This window comes from Cyprinodon tularosa, unplaced genomic scaffold, assembly GCF_016077235.1.
Source record: "Cyprinodon tularosa strain WSP-4 unplaced genomic scaffold, ASM1607723v1 ctg642, whole genome shotgun sequence".
Lineage (NCBI taxonomy): Eukaryota > Metazoa > Chordata > Actinopteri > Cyprinodontiformes > Cyprinodontidae > Cyprinodon > Cyprinodon tularosa.
This window is the reverse complement of record NW_024039388.1, coordinates 44,275-63,528: the sequence shown is the minus strand read 5'-3', so window position 1 is coordinate 63,528 and position 19,254 is coordinate 44,275. Positions and strand designations below refer to the sequence as shown.

At 36.2% G+C, this 19,254-nt stretch overlaps 1 protein-coding gene across 2 annotated transcripts in view; it reads left to right on the top strand.

Annotated features, from left to right (window-relative positions):
- The first annotated feature begins 497 nt into the window (after nucleotides 1–497).
- Nucleotides 498–19,254, top strand: part of LOC119798986 (heterogeneous nuclear ribonucleoprotein C-like) — a 60,566-nt gene continuing 41,809 nt past the window's right edge. For both annotated transcript variants that reach the window (XM_038308664.1, XM_038308663.1), the window contains exons 1-2: nucleotides 498–694; nucleotides 8,826–8,901. In XM_038308664.1, the coding sequence (XP_038164592.1) occupies nucleotides 673–694; nucleotides 8,826–8,901 (98 nt within the window). In that variant the 5' untranslated portion in view covers nucleotides 498–672. The remainder of the gene's footprint in view (nucleotides 695–8,825; nucleotides 8,902–19,254) is intronic.

Sequence of the window (19,254 nt, the reverse complement as noted above, 5' to 3'; positions counted from 1 at the left end):
TGGTGCAGCTTCATGTTCAGTACAACCAACATGAGCAGAGACAGTGTGTATGCAAAGGGTAGGGGAAACCTGTAAAAATGTTCAAATTGTTGGCTTTTAATGTATATTTTGAATAAAATTTAATTTGCTTCTGTCCAACAAAATAACACTTAAAAATGTATTTATGGAGTTCTAATGTTTGATTAAAATGTCAAAATATTTGTTTGTTTTAAAGGGCAGTGTAAGGTAGAAGCTATTAAAATACATGATGCATAATGCATAGAAATAAGGGTACATTCTGCAGCAGCTTCCTATTTGCAAGGCTGGAATTTCTAATATCGAGCTCCTGTTGCAGAGAGTGAACCAGCTGCACATGCATCCAGACCGCTTGCATGTTTAATTTTTTTTTTTTTTTTTTTTTTTTTTTTTATGGAACAGCCCGGTGCACCACTGTCCACCCCTACCACATGATGACATATGGTACAACCCACTGGAGCTTCTCTATCTGGTTTGTCACTGACTCAGTAGTACCACAGCAGGCAGCATCTCAATCACACACACATGAACACACTCAAGAAGACAAAAGCATACACACATCAAAAGTGAGAACATCAGAAGAGTTTCGAGAGAAGAGAAGAAAACCTTTGGCTTGTTCCTCTGCTCTCCGTTTTTTTATTGCTTTGCATCCCTGATATGACCCTGTTCAGTCCAAGATGTGAGTATACTAAGGAAACCCTTTTATCTGTGTGGATGTCTTAGTGACTGTTTGAATGCTGTGGTGTACTTTCAAAAGCAATATTTTCCTAATCTCCCCCCTGCACGATAAGCTGTTCAGTCAGCAGTTTTTCTATTTCTGTATTTCTGTTGTAAATATTTCTAATATTATCAGAATTTGTTTTTATATCTCATTACTTTGTATGGGTACAGACACATTTGGTTTTGGAAAATTCTGCAGATTTTAAAGCTCTGCTTTAATACATTTGCATTAGGGTGTAAAAAATGCTTTAGGTCCCTATACACCAAAGATAAGAAATAGTTCAACTCCTACTACTTCTAACACTGCCAAGGTCAGAACCTGACCCAGACTGTGAAGGCTTCAGAGACCGAAACCTCTGTTGACTTCCTTTAGTCTTGCTCCCACTCTCTGGTGGATGATCAAACCTACATGTTCTTTTGTTCTTCAGCTTTAAAGTGAATGTCACCTTTAAAGCCGATCCTTAATAAGATTACTTTCCGAGGCTCGCAGGAGCAGAAGCTTGACACTGACTGAGTACTTAGAAGTGAATGCAGACACAACACGCTTCTCTCTCTCTTTTTTTTAGATGGTTGAGGCAAGTTTGTTGCTTTCTGACAGATTTTACAGCAAAACCATGACTTATTTTTGGCTGAGGCTGTATTATTTTGTGAGGGACGCTTCAGTGGTATTGCTCAAAATTTAACACCTCTGAATATTCTGAATCTGCCAGGTTCTTCCTGAACATAACACATAAAACTTTATCTGCTCTCTCTCTCTCTTTCTTAGACATTTCCAGCTACAGTCACACTACAAAGTCATCAGCATTGGAACTAATTTTATGACAGTGAAAGGATATGTAGAGTAGATCAAGTCACCAAAAAACAGAGGTGCTATTAAACCACATTTAAATGTATACTACCAGAAGGCAGAATAACAGATCTCCTTTGCGGGAAATTAAGACTTTGTGCGAATTGTTTTTTTATTTCTAGAAAGTGAAGAAAAGTACACTGTGTTTTTGCAAGAAAGAAAAGTGACACATTATATTAAACTAACTAAATTAATATTTTCAGTACAAAATACATGCTAAAAATAAGGGTGCTCTTCATAATCAAATCAATGAAAAGGTCAAAAAATGATTTAGGCCACTGTTTGTGCTGAGCATTAATTAGAATATGATTAAAAAGAGACAATAAAAAGATTAAAAAGCACATAGCAAGAAAAGAAACAAATAAAGGATTAACTTGAAGAGATGCATTGTGGTTCTGATGGTTAATGCTGTCAGCACAGGCCTGGAAGGTAAGCTTTTTACTTTCCAGTAGGAATTTTCTGTGACTGCTAGAGTTCTCCACTGATATCAGGCCTCTTCCTGCAGTTCATAGCCAAACAGGTTAGGATAATAAACAGCCCCTCAGGTGTTATTGTGTGGTTGTGTCAGTCTGGTTGTTTGTGGTGGATGTTTTTGGCACAAGGGTAGAGGGTGGCAACCTGTCCACGGGGGTTAACCTCCACTCATACAGATCCTGATGGAGTTGTTCTCATCTTCGCCACAACCCTAAGGAGGATATATCAAGCCTAGAAAACAGTCACCCAGAAACAGACATTAGGTGAATCAACTTAAATGATAAATAACAGAAGAGCTATTCCATTAAAGGAGTTTGAGTATCAGTAATAACTGCATTTTTCATGTTAAAACGTTTAGCTGAATTAGATAGATAAATAAAGATGGGATTTTATCTACCCTATTAAACTACAAGAAAAAAAAGCTGAGAGAGAAATTCCCGCTTTTTTATCCATTCATAATATTATATCACCTCCCAAATATTCCTAGCGTCAGATTTTGGATTTCTACAATTATTTAGAACCTTGCTTTAAAGATAATAATGAAAGCAAAGGCACTAAAAAAGAAAAAAATGTTTTTTCTGTTAATTTAAGCACAATTTCCCAGGGCAGCTGCTTAGTGACTCTACTTATTGAGAAACCCCTGTAGGGAATTTGAATAAGAAAGGGTTTGTTTTATTATTTCTGTGTTATTTTGTCATATTAAGTCAGCTTTGACGTTGTGCCTGTATGAGGGATCAGTCTGGCTCCCACTGTAGAGCAAAGAGACAGGCTGTAAAATGTGGCAGAGGATTTATAATTCATTATGGCTGATTGCATGACCTCTGTGTGTCATTTAATCCAGTTTTAGCGACTAACCCTAAACATCAGCTCATAATAATGTCTCATTTATGTCTTTTAAGTTTCTTTACAATATTATCCCTAAAATGTTGCTCTGAATTAATTAATTAATGGAGAAAACAAATATAAATTTAATATAATAATATATATGAATATCTTTGAATTGTGAGAGGACGCTTAAAAATGTTTCATTTTATTGAAGCCAAAAAAGGAAAAAATTAAGCAGCAAAAGTTTTTTCACATTTGTTCCATTAAATATTTTTAAAGGAGAGCATTTTCTGATTGATTTCTAATTTCCCTACTAATTTAAATATGGTGCAAATGAATGACCAGTCTATAACCTAACCCAGTCTATATCTATATTTGGGCTTTGAAACCAGGTGGTAGTTCAAATTTGGCATGAGCAGCAAGTAAGTAGAAGACACAGCTAAAGCCATAATAAAGAACAATTAATGTGAAATTTAGAAAGTTTTGCAGACTTAGTCAGAGATAAATTTGAACAAGGTAAAACACAGAGTGAAGATCAACTAGGGGTTTGTGGTTTAAACTGTTAAGAATTATCTGTATGATCCACCAGTTGTGATGTAAAAGGAATGTCAAAAATGCTTTTGAAGGTAGAATCTTCTACCAGACAGTGACAATTTGTTGCAAACTATTATACATAATCAATAATTAGTTATTCAGTGTTATATTTTTTTAATCTGTGCCTGTTTACAGACTAGAGGACAGCAGTGTAATCTGGAGGAGTAAAATAATCCAGTCTATTCAAAGAAACCCTTTTGTGTCAATCCCAAACCAATGAAATTACCTCCTGGTAACCATGGAGCCCAAAACTAAATCTGAGGAAAAAAAAAAAAAAGTAGTGGGACTATCAAAATAATCGACAGGTTATTTGACTGGGCAATTTTTTTATATTTTTTTTATAATCTAAATGATTCCTTTGCAGGCGTGGTTGCAAGTTAAGGGTTGTCAATATGTTTTTTATGCTGGTGAAAGTTCTCAAAAAATTAAAAACAATCCACTGGACTTTGTTTCCAAGTTTGAAGACGTTTTGCTTCTCATCCAGGAAGCTTTTTCAATTCAAAATGTCAGGAATAGTGTTGATTTCTACGTTTTTTTTTTTCTTTATCCAAAATGTGAACATTCCGGTCCTCAATAGAATGTCCTTTGTTCATAAGGTGTTGATGTACCGCAGAGTCTTGTCCAGGTAGCTCTTCTGTGTTTGACCATGTGTCTGTGGAGAGGTGGTTATAGGTCTGTATTTGAGAAAATAGGTCGTTTGATAGTGGCGTGAAGGTAGCGATTTATGTTAAGAAAGAAAAACCAACCCTAAACGAGGGGGTGGACTCAGGTTCCAGCTTTCAAAAACCTAGAATGCAGCAATTGAGTAAATCCCCTCCCATTATCATCGCAGCCCCACCCCCTGTACAGGAGAGCGGAGGACCCCGTCAATTCAGCCAGTCAAATGATCCCCTTTAATGACCGACTTTTCAGACACTTAGATGGGTATGGAGTATTGCAGTCTAACAAAAGAAGCCAAACGACCCCCATTCCGAACGGGTGGACCCCTTCGTCTGTTCCAATTTGCATGTTTTCAAAACAAAAACAAGGCCTTTTCGGGGTACTGTAAAAAAAAAAAACTCTAATTCAATGCTATAACTGACATTTGAATTGAAAAAGCTTCCTGGATGGGAAGCGAAATGTCTTCAAACTTGGAAACAATATCCAGTGGATTGTTTTTAATTTTAGCTGGTTTTAGAAGAAAAAAAAAGAAATCTTAGCATGATGCTGCCACCACCATGTGTTATCATGGGAATAGCTATTTTATGGCGATATACTGATTAAGAATCTCTTCCAAACATTGCTGGTAGGGCATTAGTAATTATTTTTCTTATCAGTCTAGAACACCTTTTTACAATTACTTTAATCTTGAAAATCTTGGGTGAGTGTAAAGGGAATTCTCCTTCTACCATCAAATTAGTCCACTTGAATTAAAAAATATTAGCAGAAGTTTACCCAGCTCGTCAACATTAATCTATCCACAACTTTATCCTTGGTCTGTTTGTTTTGGGTTTTTTTGGACAACAAATGCTCTTTAAAATAGTTGGTTACAGTTCGAGCTGGACCTCTGATGGCAATAAGAAAACAAGCTTTAAGAGTACCGGAGAATAGAGGGCTGCTATGCCAAACTTTTTATCTGACAAAGCATCCTTTCTCCCTTTCTCTCTTCTACTTTACAATTTCTTAGTTTTTTCTCATCTTAAAAATACATAATCAGGTTTACGTACGTCTGTAGTTTTAGTGAAAAACAGTTTGAAAAGGTTTGAGTACTATGGACAATTTAAATGTGTACTGTGAACTATAATTATTTACAAAATCTTGAGCAAAATAATGTTTTTGAAAACTAAACCAAACCATCAAAACAAACCTGATTATTATCACCATTTCACGGAAGCTATCCTGTTAAGTTTGTGCAATTTTCTTTTTCAACAAAGAGAGCAAATCTCCTTACAAGTAAATATTAGAAATATGCAATCAGTACTTTTTATGATTAGTATGCTTCCTTCTTGCTTGTATAATTTTGTTGAGCACAAGTTAAAGGACCAAAGAATACATTTTCTCTTTTATTTGACTGAAACAGGACAGCGACTAAGAACAGTGAGGGTTTTGAAAATACTAAGATAAACATATAATATCTGTTTTATATCTCTTGTGCTGTCTCTTTTTTATTGGACTTGCATTAATTAATTAAATTTTTTTTTAGCCCCGTATAAATCTGGATAATAGCACATTTTCTGTATGTGTGGCAGTGTGTATGTTTTCTAAAATTTCTTGTTTGAGGATAATTTTTGCAACATATAATACATTGTAAGTACCCTTTATAAAGTACTCTATGGTTAGATTTAGAGTTAAGTTCTGGCTATAGAAACAAATATAAAGAAGCTAATGTCAAGTCTGTGTAACTATCGAAAAAAAGGTAATATGTGTGTGTGTGGCCTAGAAGTGAAGTCTGCTCTGGTGATGCTAATTATGGCATGTAGGATCCTGTTTACGAATAGGCACGCTGATTACCTCCTGAGGTTTTGCACCCGTTGAGAGAGACAACTGTGCTCTGCAGCATCTTAGTATCTAGTTCTGTTTAATGGCTCCATCATGCAGTCAATCACAGCGTCTTTGCGTTGCTCAGTAAATGCATCGTAAAACATCAGAATGTTTTGTTTTCCAAGCCTGTTTTGTGCAAGAAGGTGGTGAAACAGATAGAAGTGAAATACAGATTTCTATGTCTTGTTTTGTCTGAAATAGCACGAAACTACATGCTTGAGACGACTCAGGTGCTTTAAATTCTGTGAATTTGAAGACATAAAAAAATATATAAATTTTTTATTTTTTTTACTTTATTTTCCATAAGCTGTTAGGATGTGCATGAGTTTGCGGTTCTGAATAAGGGATAGATTTTCTGTCTGCTGTTGGGGCAAGTGCACTCCAGCAGAGAAACCTTCGACTGCAGAGAAGCTTTCCAACAGGGCACTGTTGGGCCACAAACTGTCACAAAAGTGACTCTGCTGTGGGAGGCAAAGGCACGTACACATGTCTAATTTTCCTTTCACACATTCAGACCCATACTTAATTAATTGTAGCTCCCAGCCATTTGACAGTCACACTGTGTGAGTGTATGTGCAGCTGGCCCAGTCACACTCCATTCACCGCCCATCTGTCCATGTCAAGCCGGACTACCCCCCCTTGTCTTTCTGTCTTTTTATGCCTCTCTATGGGCAAATCAGCACCCCACAACCACTGTGCAAACACCTAACTGTTGGCGTAGACTGTAATCAAGGTGATTTATGATTAATTAGCTGGTGAGAACATGTGTATGGATATGTATGCTGAACGGATGGTGGAAACAAAGCCATGATGCGAATGTTTGAAGTCACCTTGCAAACTATAGACAAAACCGACACACCATAATTGGGATTTTAGCTTAAATCGGGATGAGAAGTAATAAACACTGCAGTGTTGTATTAATTACACAAAAACTTTAAACAAAAAGTTTAACAATTGTATTATTAATGCTGCTGTAATGTAATCGGTTTTCTATCTTATCAATAATCTTTTTGTTGTTTGAAGTTGATGTATTTAGCAAATTTTCCAGCTGTAATTTGTGTGTATTTTTTTTAAATCATAGGGAAGTCATATTTAAATTTCAAATCATTCTGGCTTAAACATGTATATAAATGTATTGTTTATCACACCATATTGTCCCAAAAGTTAGAAAACTTATATTTAAAAAAAAATCCTGCCTTAAAATCTGTGGGGGTTTTCTTTCTTCGTTATTTCATGCAGGCCAGTTAGTTAGACGTCAGCTTGTACACCTAAATTCGGTCAATCATATATCAACGGTCATCTGTCAATCAAATTTTTTCGGTCATACCATCTTGATTTATATGTCGCAGCTAATATACGCAACGATTGAAATAAGAAATAGGGAACATTTACTTTACCATTGAGTTACGTCCCAGTGTTCACTGGGATGGACGTCTGTGTCTTCTGCAGGCGTAGAGCTAACAGAACTGGCAGCGTTGCGAGGCAAGGGCTCAAACATGTACGGCTGTAAGCCTTCTACACCAAATGAAGCTTCTGCCGCCCTGGTGTCCTGTTCCAGAACAAATTTGTCCCCACTTTCCTCCTCTAAATAAAAAAATGTATGACGGAGGAGACTCATCCATAACGTCCGACACAGAACTCTTCTCTTGCATGTTTCCACTGTCCATAGTGTTCCTCAACAGTGTCAGTGCTACTTGGTCCCAAATTCCCATTGGGAACCTAGTAGCACTAAGTTGGACTTTTTGTGACCATAATCCCTGCAGACAAAAACTTACACATAGAATATTTGGTATCAACATATAAAAAACAAAACAAAAAACATTTTATTCATTGTGTGTCATATTTCGTCTCCCTGATTTCATTAACAAAAAAAAATTTATTCTAAGATTAAATTAATTGAATGCTTGTGTACAGATCGTTCAGAAAATGTTGTGTTTCAATAACATATCCTATTGTTATATAAATCAAAATAGAAACAGACCAGATGTTTCCATTTAGATCCCATTTTATCCATTCTACCATCTAGTGAATACAAATCTAACTTTATATTAAAAGGTAATTTTAACACAAAGAGGGAGATTAAGAAAAGGTGCTCATGAATATTTTTTGTTAATGGAGATGCATTAGAGTCCAATATGTGTAACGTTTAAACTTTAAAGATGTGATGAATGTCAGGCAGGAACCAGCATTGTTAAACTAACAGTCTGGTCACCTAAGCACCTCCTCTGACCTATGAAAAGTGCCTTATAATGTTGGATCCAAATATCTGTGAAGATTATCATTTACCCAGGTCATAGTTAACTTGAAAAAAGATCAGTTTAGGAAAATGGAGTTGAAGTTTCGCCTCTCATCCAATAAGCTTCTTCAGTCCTAACTAGTGTTGGGGAGCACTGAGATAAATATATTGTAATATATTGTACAAAGAATTAGGGGGACAAAAGGTGGCTCTGATCCCTCCTACTGGATTCGCCATTACATGTCACTAGTTAGAACTGAGGAAACATCTTGGATTATAGGTGGAACGAATTCTAGAAAACTTCCCGTCCAGTTGCTTAAACTGAACATTTTCAAGTTGGAAAGAAATGTTTTGAAACTAACTTTTGAAATCCTCAGTATACTTTAATACCAGCAACTCATCTGTGCAAAACTGACACCTAAAGGACAATGAAATGAATCCTTTTCTCTGCAGATAAACCCAGCTCCATGCATAGTGAATGCAGCTTAGTTAATCGGAGCATTCCTCCTGTTGTTTGCTTTGTCCATTTTGTTTATTAGCTTTGTTGCTCTTGACTCGGTCAGCGCAAAGTTAATTGGTTGTTCTTTGATGCAGACATGAGAATGAGTGGAGAGTTGAAGTCAAGCCGCTCCAGGGCAACCAGCAAGAGGGCCAGCAACACCACTTATGGGTGAGTATCAGCCCCCCCATCCACACTCAGAGGGATACTGACACTCTAATTCCCTCACACTTTCAGAGATAATCAGGTGTTCGTTTATTTTCTGCAGCCCTCTACCCGAAACTCTGCTGCATCTCAGCTTTCCAATAAATGCAGTGTTATTCAGCATTAGCTTCATACCTGCTGTGTCTTTAAGCACCTATTGATTTCAACCAGAGGTTTGGTCTCCATCAGTCTGTGTTTTAATTTATCTGTTGTGTAGTGCACCACGTGTGATTGGAGCTGATTACTGTTTATTGCTGGCAGGTCAATGCCACACTATGGGGCTACAGGGGATCTTTAGAAAGAGAATGGAGGGTGCTGACTTTGAGTTGGCTTGTTAAAAGTTATTTATTTCTTCCATGGTTGACTTTCTGGAAGTAAAGCTGATTTTGTTTACATACTGGTGGTTAATTTATTATATGTCTTGATGTGCATGGAGTTTGTGTCAAGCCAGATTAGATTCTAATTTATTTTATTTCTGCTCTCATTTCTGCATTCTCTGTCCTGCCATAGAAGTCTATATGTTGATATTTCTTCCCCAAACTTTTGATCTCTAAAAACCTCCTAATTAAGCCACACTTACTGATGTTTTGAAAGATTAATTTTGTTGCAACCCCCTTGTTGCAAACAATGCTTTCCAGTTTTTTACCAAAGAACTTTCTAATATGAGGATTTAGGTTTTTTTTTTTTTACCCGTTTCTTTTTTAACAAGAAAACTAAACAACTACAGAGCTCCATATAGTTTTTTTGTTTGTCTTTTGTTCATCTGGCAGGATTTGGACTTTCCCTGAAGTCATTGAACCTTGATTGCATGTTGAAAGGATTAATTACTTATAGGAAATCGCAAACAAAGTGAATGAAAAAACAAATAACTGCTGTTTAGAGAGAAACACAGATATTGTTGTTCCTTTAGCTGCTGTCACTCTGTTTCCTATCTCAACATGTTTTCTTTTGTTTTAGAGAAAGCTTGACACATGAAGGAAATTAAGTGTATATATTTTTCCTTGCAAATAGCTAAATCACAGTCAAAGTTAATGTAAAGAGTTTGTGAAGAGTTGTTTTTGATTTGTGGAAGTTCCCTGCAGCCTTTAATGATGTTTCTGGGCTTTGCTGGATTGATTTTTATCCGTCTCCCCATTAACTCCCACCAGCTGTCCTGTCCCTGCTGCAAAAAAAATCCTCTCCACAGAATGACACTGCCACCTACATGTGGCCGTCCACGCACAGTGGAAACGTGGAAACCTGTTCAGGCTAATGTGTCAGTTTTATGCCACACACACTGTAGCATATTAGATCAAGTTTTTCGACAGGACCAAAAAAATATCAACAAATCTTTTCACCTGTACTGTTTGTCTCGGCAGCTCCTCCAGACTTATCAAAGGCTACTGAGCTGCTGCTAGTAAATAGTTTCATAAATTTAAGGGCAAGCTTTGTAAACTTTGTAAGGAGTCAGTGGTAAATCTTGAACTATTGAACTATAGAAATGGCCTTTTAGTCAATGAGTCAATGCAATCAACTGGTTTTCCTTAGCCTCTCAAAATCCGTCGGGTCGCTGTCGGTCGGTCCGTCGAACGCATGAAACTTAAACCGGTATAAATGTTTACCAATATAGACATGTAAGACATCGTTGGAAAGCTTAGATTCTCCACAATTCAACCATCTAGTTCATTTCATGGACACAGCAAGCACCAAAGCACATTTAACACATATATAGCAGCATATCAAAATGTAAACAAAGCAGCCACAAAAACATACATTTAAAGGCATCCAGAAGCAGTTTTATAAATCCAGTCTTCCATTGTTTATACTCCATTCATTCATAAGTGTCCACAGATTAAAAATAATCCAGCGTATTCGTAATAAAAACTTTCCATGATAAGAAAATCGCCACATAACATCTGGTTGTTAGCTGGCCACAGCTTATGCTTAGCATCTTGTTTATAATTACTTACTAATACTTATTTCCTCAGTTGTTTGCCCACGAAGTTGGGTATGTTTCTTTACATCGTCTTTTTATCTAAAAGACAAAAGTGTCTGCATCTTTGCATGACTCGATTTGAGTCATACTAAGGCTAGACATGGATGGGTTGCATAAAGCTGAGCCGTGTTACCTGCTTGCATAAGAGCGAAATACACAGCTGAGAGTGGATCAATGCATGCAGCTCAAGGCTGAATAATGACAACGGTCCTTTTTTTTTTAAGTTTAGATGCTTATTTTGTTTTATTAAAATGCCTAAGGCTGAAAAAAAGTAAAACAAAAATACAGCTCAGAAAAGGCACTTGGGTTATTTTTGCTTTAAAAGCAGTAGTTTCACTATTTTTTATAGATTTTTATGTTATTGTAGGTTTATAAATGTTACATTTTGCTATATACATTTTGTATACATTTTGTTGGTAATCAAAATGCTTCAGTGTTATTCTATGGGTCAAATAGTTGAGTAAAAGCATTTTGCACAACTTGGCACAATTTGGCACATTTGGAGATTTTTGACACCGAAAAATAAAAGCCCCACAGCTCTGGAACTGTTGTAGCTAGAGGTCTGAAAATGTCTGCATTTGTTGTTGAGATGATTTATAACAAATGTAATACAACAAGACATGCCTATTCTCTAGCCTGTCTTTATTACTGTACTATTATTTTCATTAATAAAAAAAACAACTTTGAGTCATGTTTGAACTTATGCAGCTTGGGCTGTGTTCTACTCACCCAATTTTCATTTATATTTTCAGAATCTAGAGGGTGTTAGCTGTCAAATGATGTACCACAAATATAATTTGGGCTTACAGTTCCTCAATTATTTGCTTTTCCATTTGGGTATGCAAAATAGGCGAGGATGACTTCAAAATGAGGTGGATAGAAAACTTTGAATCAATTTGACTGTATAAAGTAAAGTGCCTTGAGATGACATGTGTTGTGAATTGGCACTATATAAATACTCAAGCAATGTCCAAATATACTGGTCGTTAAACCTTCATGCAAGAAAATGGCTTTCTGCATGGAGTTTGCATGTTCTCCCTGAGCATGCGTGCGTTCTCTCTGGGTACTCTGGCTTCCTCACACAGTCCAAAAACAAGACTGTTATTTGGCTTCTCTACATTGTCCTTAGGTATGAGTGTGTGTGTGTGAATGGTTATTTGTCCTGTTTGTCTCTATGTTGCCCTGCGATGGACTGGCGACCTGTCCAGGGTGTACCACGCCTGGAGATAGGCACCAGCACCCCTCGCGACTCCACTTGGGTTTAAGTGTGTAAAGAAAATGGATGGATGGACGTTCAAAAATAAGGGGCAGTGATGTTTAAAGGCTACAATCATTTTTTTTTTTATGATGTGATGAAAACATCAATTATAATTTAAATTAACATTAAAGTTATCATTATTACTGTTACTGATAATGTTTTTGTTGTTTTATTGTTGCAACTACTACTGTCATAATCAAGATTATGATTACTGAAAGGAAGGATAGCTTCTTCACATTGCTGATTTTGTAATTAGAATTGCTATTATTCCTGTCATTTTGCTGTTTTTCTTGTGATATACAAGTACATAAGAATATTTACTCATATCTATATAGGAAGTATTTAAAGTTATGTCGCAAGAGGTGTATTGAAATAAGTATTTGCTTCTTTTCACTTTCTTTTGAAATAGACTTTTAATTTAATGTTACATAATTTTTTCTCACATCGTTTTTTTATTGTTTCCCCCTATTTTTTCTTAGGGGAGTGGTGGCATAGTGGTTAGGGCATAGAGCTTGGAATCCTGAGGCTCTTAGTTCAAGCCCCACTCCCACAGACTGAGACTATCTGATCAAAACCCTTAACCCCACACTGCTCCCTGGGCGCTGCATAATGGCAGCCCGCTGCTCCCCAAGGGGATGGATTGAATGCAGAGGTAAATTGCTCAATGAGAGATCAATAATATTCATTCTTTCTTTTTCCTCTTTTATGCATATTTGTATGTCTCTCTACCAAACTGATGTTATATCAGTTATTTTCAAGTTCCCTGTCCACTACTTTTAAAACAAACAACACTAACAAAATTGGTTTGGAAGTTTGTTTGGAAGAAATAATGCATAAAGTCATGGAAAAAAAATATTGGACCATGTTTTGCATCAAAAACAATAGTTATGCATTCAAGTAGTGACTCCTGTTTATGTAATGGGATTAAAGCAGACAGCGGAGACAAAAGGAATTGCCTTAAAGCCTTTTTATGGTATCACAATGCCATGGCTACTTATATAAGATTGTATGTGATTTTGGTTATTGTCAATAGAACATGGAAAACAGCTTAAATTAAACCTAAATAATCCAATGTTGTTGTTACCATCATGATTGTCCAAAACAATTTTACTTTAGGTGTAGCAAGCATTAAAATGTACGTCAAAATGGAGACAAATAGGGTTGTCTAGTAATGAAATGAAATTGTCTTTCATCTCAAGTCAGTTATAATCCAGTTCCTCCTCTGGTTTATCTACCAGACATGATACTAATGCTTGATACTGCGTCTTACTGCTGTGTCAAAAATCATATATGATATATTTTGTCCTTAACCTGCCCCTGTCTTTGTCCGGAATGTCTTTAATCAAGCTGTTCCCCTTTTCTGTTTCTCTGACCTTAACCTGAAACATTATTTGCACTGAGCATCCTGTGGGTCTTTTAGCAGAGTGCATCTGCATCAGTGCATTAATGAGGTTAGTCATACAAAACGACACACATGCATGCTCTGAAAGAAAACCACCTGAGGTATATATGGCTTCATATTGCCTATGCATTGTTTTATGGGGATGATAAAAACAGCTTGTTAAGTTCCTTAACAAATCAAAAAAAGGTCTTCAAGCAGCACCAGTAGGTCTGTAAGGCCTCTCCTATTCACACTTTCAGACTTTGAGGGTGTTGCTCAAATTTATGGAGCGGTGCTTGCATACAGCTGTTACAGCTGCTATATTAATCTAAGTATCATATGCTTATTATTACCTTGATGTAGTGCTCTGTGAATATTCTCCAAAGATTTGAATCAATACGACAAATGGTTTACACTTCAGTCCTTCAGTGTATAGATATTTATGATCCTCTATAAATATTGTGTTTATATATCTCCTCCTCCTTCCTTCAGTCTTTTCTTCCTTTATCCAAAATATAGAGCAGAAGCATACCGACTTTTTTCACATGGGTCAAACTGTCAAGTTAAAAGTAGTCACACGTCAGAAAACAATTTAGTCTTAACATTTCTGGTTTCAATGTAGCTGTTATAAGAACAGATAAATGCACAATATTTTCCAGACAGAAATAGGGTTGTCAGATCTTTCATAGTAAATCTTCAAAAATAAAAATGCACTTTGAAGTTTGCCTTTTCCAAACTAAAATTGCATATTCTTTTTTTATTTATTTTTTTATCTAGATGCTTGTAATGCAGAGGTGGGTAGAGTAATCAAAATTTGGCCCAGAGTATGACTACTTTACTTTAACATTTGTTTTTTACTCAAATAAAAGTATAAAGTAATTATCCAAGGGTAAAAAAACTACTTGGTAAAAGGTCTACTGAATTAAAACTTCCTTTATTTAGTTACATTTCATACACGGATTTGGCCAAGTTCGCCTTACAAAAAAAAAGGAATCAACTTAATTTTTGCAGTCTTACGAACAAAGAGAAAATTATAAACCAAAAATGTAGTTTGTAAGATTTAAATAACTTGCTTAATTTTTTCATTTTAAATTGCATGTACATTTTTGTAAATACCTTTTTAAAAGACCAATTATTACTATGAATTTGCATGTCAGCCTAATCTTATTATTAACATCCTCATCATTATCATCATCATCATTATTATTATTATTATTATTATTATTATTATTATTATTATTATTATTATTATTATGGACACTACTAATGAGGACTAATCCTTTATTCCACTTTTTTTATGAATGTTTGTATTTGGCATAGCGTTTGCCTCACATTTCTTTTAAAATTGATGTTTTAAGCATTAGAACTCATCTATAACATATTTGCAAACACCATGGAATGCAAACTCAAGTAGAACCTTCTGAATTCTGGAACATGACTTATAAATGTACGGAAGATAAATTAATGAAAGCTTACTTTCACAAACCTATTTCTGGTTTAAATCAGATAATACTGACCAAGTAGAAAACATAAGTTGCAATTTACATATGTATTGTATTATATAAAGCAGGTGCAAATCACTTAATCCTCCCGATCTTGTTCCTTTCTCATTCATTGCAGAGGTTTATGGTAATCTGGCTAAGACAGGCAAAAATGGCAAAGTCCAATATCCACATTGCTTCTAGTCACATGTAGACAGAAAACTGCATGAATTTGATTACTGTTCTAAAGGTGTTGTATAATAGAAGTCAGCATCCGCCACGAACTCCAAATATCTCTTAAATCCAAAATAACTGGAACAAGTAAATTAAAGCTTTTTCCAATTTATGGTACATGCTAATTTTTTTAGAGCCAAAAACTACAATACAGCCACTGTCACAAATGTAAATCAAGGGGAAAAAGCTACCAAAAATGTCTCTGTCCAGACTCCAACCCTCCAGCTCTGTGGAGCTGGCAGCAGAGAGCTCCGTCTGCTCCTGCCTCTTTCCATCCTCACTTAGTCGGCCAACAAACACTTCTGCCTGTGGCCCAGATAATTGAGGAAAGGAAAAGATTCGAACTCCTGTGTAAGACAGTAAAGCTGTGTAATCTGTTAAACCAGCTCCATGTTGGTTTACAGTATTTATTAACTGATTTAATTGCTGGAGAGTCTTTGCCTGATTACATTTTCAAACTCAGTTGGAGAACCTAGTGACTCTTTTCATTTTATGTTCACAATGGAAATATTTCACTTTACATGTTAGCAAGCCTGTTTTCTCTTGCCCTCGTCTCCTTCACCTTCACATGCCTCCCCTCAGGCTGTTTCCTATTGAACGGCCACAACAACACATGGGTGTTGTCATTTATTGTTATTTCCTGACAGACACAGGTGTCCTATAACTGAGAGAGCCCCAGCTGTTGGTAGAGAGAGTGACGAGTGTTTCCCTCACCCATAACCAGATGCAAAAGCCTGAGAATGCTCCGCTGAACATCAATAGATGCTGACATCTCTGTGGCCTTTATAGTGAGGCTCACGTGGCAGAGGTTTATGTTAAAAATGTATCCATGAATTAAGATCTAAGGTTATTTTTTGTCCTATTTTTCTTTATCATTTATATTGGAGATGGTTGCAATAATATCCAGATCTGGGTTAATTCAACGCTACATGGCTTAGAAGTTTGAATGGCACACCGTTGTAAGGGTTTCAAACCAGACAAGAATTCAATATCTGTCCTTAAAGCTAACAATGAGTGGATTGTAAGAAATAATCAATATTCTTGATCATTAAACTAATATTTGGATTAAAATGAATGCTTTATACTCACTAACAGTGCTACAAAGTAGGTTGCAAATATCAGTATGTGAATGTCTGAGAATGGGTGAATGACTGAATGTAGTGCAAAGTGCTATATCCTCTATATGTGCATGTCATTTACAATCCATTTCTGATTCTGGCTAAATTTTTAAAGGGTCAGTGCGGCGGATGAGCACATCTCCACCGGTCAGTGAGGAAGCATTGGAGGTACACTCTGAACAGGTTGCCGTTCCATCACATCGCAGCCTAGAGACACACAAGACAGACAATTATGGCATATAGCTCATATGTATTTTTCTGATGGTGGTCAGGGGAATCTGGAGAAAACCTTTGCATGCACAGGAAGGACATGACTAATAGGCAGTCATTGACATCAGAAAAAAATCATTGAATGTTTAATAATAATGTTTAATGTTGCTCACAATCATATAGATTGTGATAAATAACAAAAACAAAGACCCAAATAACTTTTCTTTATCTTAAACCTCAGATAAAGAGAAAACTTTCATATATATACAAATAGAATTAAACTATATATCTTTATCCAAATAATAAAATTTTATTGAAAATGTTCTTTATCAATCTGTAGAGGTCACCTTCTTAGAGAAAAATAATTTGACTGCATCACTCCTCGATGTTTGGCTAACATGTACTGACGTACTGACAGGATCTTCTTTCTTCAAGCCAACAGTGTTTATTAATAATAAAATTGATATAAAATCTAATGAGAATTCAACAAACAATTAAATATGGATATATTATGGAATATTTGACAAAACAACTGGACATGAAGTAAAAAAAAATACCAGACAAAGTGCAAATTTCTAACCTACCTGCACTTGATCCTGGAAAATACTTATCAGGTAACGGTTTAGGTTATTTTAATGTCCACAGTACAAAATAACATAAATCAAGTGACAATCATTTGACCATATCCTATGTCATCTAATGCAAAAGGTTCAGTGAAGTATAATATGGTGATTTTATAAGGTAACATCAGAGTGAAGAACATTTTACTTCTTTCAATTCCTCTCTCAAGCTCAACAAACTGAATTTAATCCTTTGGCTTGATTTAAAAAAAAAAAACCTGTAATTTACTATGTTCTTTACATATTATGTAGAGTTCTGTGTAAATCTATGTCTTCAGTTCCTTGTTTTTGACACCATAACCCAGATTTTTCCCCCCTTGGAGTGTCATGACACAGGTATGATAATCATTTTGGAGGCTATTGCTCTGCAAATTATGGTGGTGGAGCTGGCAGGGTGACGATAAGACTGTAGAATAGAAGAATTCAGGTGTGAAAAACAAAGAAAAACTTGCTTACTTAAAGAAATAAGCAAGACAAATCTAATATCTGATCCAAATTCTGTTTCATTAAAGCTTTAATCACTGTATAAAAGTTATGACATTTATTATCCGCTTCATTTTATCTCTTATTGTAGAGAGAAAGAAAATATCCACAAAGGGAGGACAGGGCCTGGCCACCATGCACAGAGTGAATGGAACATCTGCTATCTGGTAGTTTGGTTTGTTTATTTCCACTTCAGCTTTAATTCACCATTACGAGTAATTATCATAAATAATGAGAGTGGCCAGTCACAGAGAAGCTAAAAGAAGGATGGAAACAGTGCTGCAGGGGGATGTTTAGTGTTTTTTGTTCACCTAAAAAGGATCACCAAGATAACAGAGGTTTAATTGAATTTTTTACTGAGCTGTGCATTTGTTTATAAATCACAGGAAGGTATTTAGTATAAAAGGCTAATTTAATGACATTTAGTGTGTTTTTTCTTCCTGAAAACAACAAATCTGAGTAAAATAATATGCAGTTTAGGTCAAATATATAAGATAAATATTGTGTATTTTGCTTACAGTGTCATGATGGGTCAGAGAGGCCCAAGGATGCAGAACAACACGGAGGCAGAAACAGGGGTAAAAGTTATAACAGAGTTTATTGATGAATGCACAATGAATAATGAACTGGTACTGGATCACATCTGGGGTTCTGGTACTCAGGTAACTGAAAGGGAGACAGTTCAGTTAGCCACGTAGCTGAGGAAGGTTGGGATGAGTTTGTTCAGAGATCTACCTTGTAGAATCCGGGTTAGATCTTTGAGAGAGGCACTGTGGGTCCAGAGACTGTTTGGATCAGCAGAGTTCGGTTTCAGCTTCAGCGTCTTGCATCTAGTTATAGGACAGAACTTGGTTCTCCAGCTCTTAGTCCAGAGCTGCGTTGGAATCCAGGAGGAGTCTTCAGGTTTGGCTCAGAGGGCGGTTTAGACAGGTTAAGCTCATCCAGAGCTTACAGGACAAAAACAGGTTTCCAAACTGGATAAACACTGCGGCGTTGATGCGAGGTCTGAGGGCTGCTTATATGGTGGAGGATCCTCCTGATGATGAGATGGGCTTCAGGTGTGTCGAAGGCTCCCCTCAGGAGGATCCACAGCGAACTCTGCTGGAGGCAGGTGGTACAGCTCCAGATCCCAACATACTGTGTTTCACTTAAACAAGCTTTAAACATGTCCCTCTTGTCTTTTAGAAATTTCATCCTATTAAAGTTAAAAGATTTCCTCTCTTTACTTTAGACTTCTTATGAAGCTTCGTTTTTTCAAGTTTCTAAGGGGTGTAAATAATATTAAAATCGATCAAAAATATTGCTTTAAGTCTTAAAGACTAACATTGAACACCAGAAAGCTGTCTTTAGTTCATCTCTTTCTCCGTCTCATTTGTTACTGTGTAACATCTGACACTTCATCTGACAGATTTTTATTTCAAAGCCTGCAGCACTGCTGGCTGACATCTGTAAATGCACCTCATGCTGGGGGAAGGCAAAGGGCAAAGCTGAAGTGCATTGGTTTCTGGGATCAAACTCTCTCTTCTAAATCTACATATTTCTGTTGACTCTCATTATTCC